Source organism: Triticum aestivum, chromosome 6D, assembly GCF_018294505.1.
Source record: "Triticum aestivum cultivar Chinese Spring chromosome 6D, IWGSC CS RefSeq v2.1, whole genome shotgun sequence".
NCBI lineage: Eukaryota > Viridiplantae > Streptophyta > Magnoliopsida > Poales > Poaceae > Triticum > Triticum aestivum.
The window spans coordinates 454242336-454246985 of NC_057811.1; the positions used below are offsets into that span (position 1 = coordinate 454242336).

The 4650-nt window shown below is 59.4% G+C and overlaps 1 protein-coding gene across 1 annotated transcript; it reads left to right on the plus strand.

The window, feature by feature from the left end:
- Nucleotides 1–312: 312 nt before the first annotated feature.
- Nucleotides 313–1211, plus strand: LOC123141960 (pathogenesis-related protein PR-1). Its single transcript, XM_044561006.1, has one exon. The coding sequence runs from the start codon at nucleotides 362–364 to the stop codon at nucleotides 893–895; it is 534 nt and encodes a 177-aa protein (XP_044416941.1). The 5' UTR covers nucleotides 313–361; the 3' UTR covers nucleotides 896–1211.
- Nucleotides 1212–4650: the final 3439 nt, after the last annotated feature.

Below are 4650 nucleotides of genomic sequence, written 5' to 3' on the forward strand. Positions count from 1 at the left end.
GGGCCAAGGCAGGTTTGATCAACGTGCTCAATGCACATTCTGACCAGCCTACAACGAACGAACTAATCAGTTAGCAGCAATTTGATTCCAGTGGAGTGGAGCACTAATAATTCAATAAGCACCGCCCGGAAAAGAGCCGCTGCTGCTGCTAATTTGATTCCAGTTGATTTTCATTTTAGGTAGACCTTCCTTCCAGTTCCAGAGCGCGCAATCATGGCGGAACATGGCCTCGCCTCCCCAACGACACATCTTAAAAATATTCTGACAAGATTTCTTGCCCTCCCTCCCTCCCTCCAAGCCTCCATATATATCAACCAACCTCCCGTCCGTAAGCAGAGCAGAGCAGCACCACCCACCTCCAATGGCCCCCTCCTCCTCCTCCACTTGTACCCGAGCCCAGCTGGCCATCGCCCTCATCGCCGCCGCGCTGTGCAATGCGGCCCTCCTCGTCGTGGTCGACGCCGGCTACCCCCGCGGCGGGGACTACCGGGCGCAGTTCCTGTTCCAGCAGAACGCGGCGCGGGCGGCGATGGGGCTGCCGGCGCTGAGGTGGGACGAGCGGGTGGCGGCGTACGCGCGGTCGTACGCCGAGTCGCGGCGCGGGGACTGCGCGCTGGTGCACTCGTCCGGGCCCTACGGCGAGAACCTCTTCTGGGGCAGCGGCACGGGCTGGGCGCCGGCGCAGGCCGTGGGGGCGTGGCTGGCGGAGCGGCCCCGGTACGACTACTGGAGCAACCGCTGCAGCGGCGGCATGTGCGGGCACTACACGCAGATCGTGTGGCGCGGCAGCACCCGCGTGGGGTGCGCCATGGTCGAGTGCTACGCCGGCCGCGGCACCTTCATCACCTGCAACTACGACCCGCCCGGCAACTACGTCGGCATGCGCCCATACTGAATACCGATGGCCGGCCGGTGCAGCCGCCGTCGCACGTTGCCGCTCCGCCTCGCCGGTCTTCTTCACATTCACAGCCCCGTTGCCGGCCGGCCAGCGCGTGCGGCGATGCGGCGCGGCGTAGCACTATCTTGCTGTCCCATTCATTGTTGCTCATCGAGAGTTCAAGACGAATCGATGGCGATGCCACGAGTGTACAAAATATTTTTTACTGCTATACTACTGGTACTGCATTCTAAGTATTTATCCTTGCCAAAATATATACTCCCGTTGTGGTTACGAAACATAATCTGAAATGAATCGTGAGCTACGTATTTGACTGCTCTGTCTCAAATAAAAAAAAGGCATTCCTCCCTTTGCTCTTGGCGTCTCGATTGTACTCGTATGCTTGTAAAAATGACAACATTGTTCTCAAACAGAAGAAGAAGAAGACAGCATGAGCTGCTGAGGCAAAAAAGTCCACTTTTTGGGGTGGCTTTTAGGTGGCTGGATGGATTCCTTCCTGCTGAGGAGCTGTAGAAGTGAGCTGTGTACGTGAGCATGCAATGCATAGTCGAGGCTGGCTGGCTAGCGCATGTGCCACCTTGCGAGGATGGATTGGAGGGCGACGGTCGACAGAGCCTGGGCCTCCTGCTCTGCTCTCCCAGGTCCAGGCGTGCGATGCGTCATGGGCAGGGGCAGCAGTTGGAATCCGATGCTGCGGTCCGGTGCGGCCCCGCGCCTCCTTCAATTCCCCTCCAACTCCGCGGTGCCACGCCAAGTTGCAACCCCCGCGCATTCATCTCGCTGTACATGCGCGTGACCGCTGCAACCCTCGCCGGCGACCACGGAGTCTCTCGGCCGGCCGGCCGGCGCCACGGCGTGTGCGGGCCTCCGTCGAGTCGGAGCCGGCTGCTAGTGGCGGAGTATCATATGCGGGTCAAAGACGGAGGGATCCCATTCCCGGAGGAGCGAGAGGACGGTCAAGGTCTCGGCTGGGGCTTGGGGATCGAGGATGTTGCAGTGCAGTGCAGGTCGTGTGGCAAATGTCAACAAAGGCGCAGCGTGCGTTGGGTAGAGCGCTGCAGACTTGACAAAGGAGTGTGCATGTGCTCGCGCGCTTGCAATTGCAAGTGGCAGGGTCGTCCGCTGAGTCGCTCCCCGGCTCCTCCCAAGGCACGGTTGGGACATGTGCCCGTAATTGGACATGGGCTATGGGCATGGGCGGCCCGGCCCAGGCCCGGCTCTGGCTTGCAGCCCGAAAGATGTGAAGGAGCCTAAACTACGAACGGCAGGAGGAGAACTCGGTTTGGGGCAACTGATTTCATTGATTGGAATAGTTGCTATAAATAGCCTTACAAACAGCTCATGTCTTGCACAAGAAGAATAGCAAGATCAGGCCGAGATCTGTTAGAGATATCCACAATATCTAAACAATAATTAGGCTATCTGTTAACACCCCGCCGGCGCTAGGCAAAACACATAGACTGGACCGGAATGACTGAAACGACGCCGTAGGGAGTCCTTTGGTCATGATATCAGCCAACTGCTGAGTAGTAGGCACATGAACGACCCGAAGTTCGCCGAGAGCCACCTTCTCACGCACAAAGTGAATGTCTAACTCAATGTGCTTCGTTCGTCGATGATGAACTGGATTGGTAGACATGTACACCGCTGAGATATTATCACAAAAGACCACCGTGGCTTTGGAGGGAGGTGAACCGAGCTCATCGAGGAGTTGCCTGAGCCATACACAATCAGCAACGGCATTGGCAACAGCATGATACTCAGCCTCGGCGCTCGAGCGCGAGACACTGGGTTGGCGCTTGGAAGACCAGCTCACGAGAGCACCGCCAAGATAAACACAGTAGCCAGAGGTAGAGCGCCGTGTGTCCGGGCAGCCTGCCCAGTCCGCATCCGAGTAAGCGACGATGTCGAGTGGAGAGGAGCTGTGGAGCAGGAGACCGGAGCTCGTAGTGCCGCGGACGTATCAGAGAATACGTTTGACGATGGCGAGATGACCGTCACGCGGATCGTGCATGTGTAAGCAGACTTGCTGCACGGCATATGCAAGATCATGACGCGTCATGGTCAAGTATTGAAGGGCACTGGCGAGGCTTCGGTACTCGGAGGGATCGGCAACCGGGTCACCAGCGTCGGCGGCAACCTTGGGAAGGGTGTCGACAGGCGTGGTGGCGGTCTTACACTGCAACATGCCGGCGCGCTGGAGGATCTCCTCGACGTACTGCTCCTGACTGAGGAAGAAGCCACGAGACGTACGACGCACACGGATCCCGAGGAAGAAGTGCAAGGGCCCCAGGTCCTTCATTGCGAACTCGACCATGAGTTTGGCAATGAGATCGTGGAGCAGTGTCGAGGAGGAAGCCGTCAAGACGATGTCGTCAACATATAGCAGGAGATACGCCACGTCAGTTCCCCGCCGTAGTATGAAGAGCGAAGCGTCAGAACGAGAGGCGGTGAAGCCAATGGTGACGGCGAAGGTGGCGAAGCGCTGAAACCACGCGCGCGGTGCTTGCTTCAAGCCATAGAGAGACTTGACGAGCTTCCAGACGTGATCCTTGCGATGAGCATCGACAAAACCGGCCGGCTGGTAGCAGTAGACCTGTTCGTCGAGGATGCCGTTGAGGAAGGCATTCTTCACGTCCAACTGGTGCACAAGCCAGTTACGGGAGGACGCGAAAGTAAGCACAGTGCGAATCGTTGCCGGTTTGACGACCGGCGAAAAAGTTTCGCCATAGTCGACACCAGGACGTTGGGCAAAACCACGAACGACCCAGCGTGCCTTGTACCGCTCGAGGGAGCCGTCCTCGCGGGTCTTGTGCCGGAAGACCCATTTGCCGGTGACGACGTTGGTGTGGGGAGGCCGAGGGACCAACATCCAGGTGGTGTTCGACGAGAGGGCGTCGAATTCCTCCTGCATCGCCTGGCGCCAGTTGGGGTCGCGGAGAGCTTCCCGGACGGAGGATGGGAGGGGCGACACCGTCGTGGTGGCGACAAGTCCGTAGCGAGGGTTCGGCTTGAAGACGCCATGCCGAGCGCGAGTGACCATGCGGTGGCGGGGAGGCGACGAAGCAGGCGCCGAGCTGGAAGGCGCGGCGTCAGGCGTCAGGGACGCGGAGCCACGGGCAGCGCGGACGTCCGGCGTCAGGGACGCAGAACCGTGTGCCGAGGAAACCGAGCCACGGGCCGAAGAATCTGAGCCGCGGGCCGAGCCGCGGGCTGAGCCGGCGTCGGGCGTCAGGGACGCGGAGCCGCGAGCTAGCGTCAGAGACGTGGAGCCGCGAGCTGAGGAGGCCGAGTCGCGGGCCGTGGATGGTGAAGAAGAGCGGCCCAAGGACGATCCGCGCGGGAACGGGCTGCATGGCCCGTTACTGTGGCATGCAGGGGGCTCCACATGATCGTCGTAAGCCGGAGGAGTAGCATCATGGCTGTCGCGTGATGGAGATGCCGGGGCGATGCTGAAGTCCAGGGAGCTGAAAGGAAACACTTTTTCCACAAAGGTAACATGCCGTGAGAAAATAATGCGCCGAGTCAGTGGATCATAGCAGCGATACCCTTTGCGCCCGTCCGGATAGCCGAGAAAACACAAGGAGTAGAACGGGGTGCGAGTTTGTGAGGTGCGGTGGCAGTAAGATTGGGATAGCACAGGCAGCCAAACACGCGAAGAGACTTAAAATCGGGGGCACGACCGTGAAGAAGCTCGTAGGGAGTGGTAATGATGTTGGCTGTGCATGGGCGGCGATTGAGAAGGTATGTGG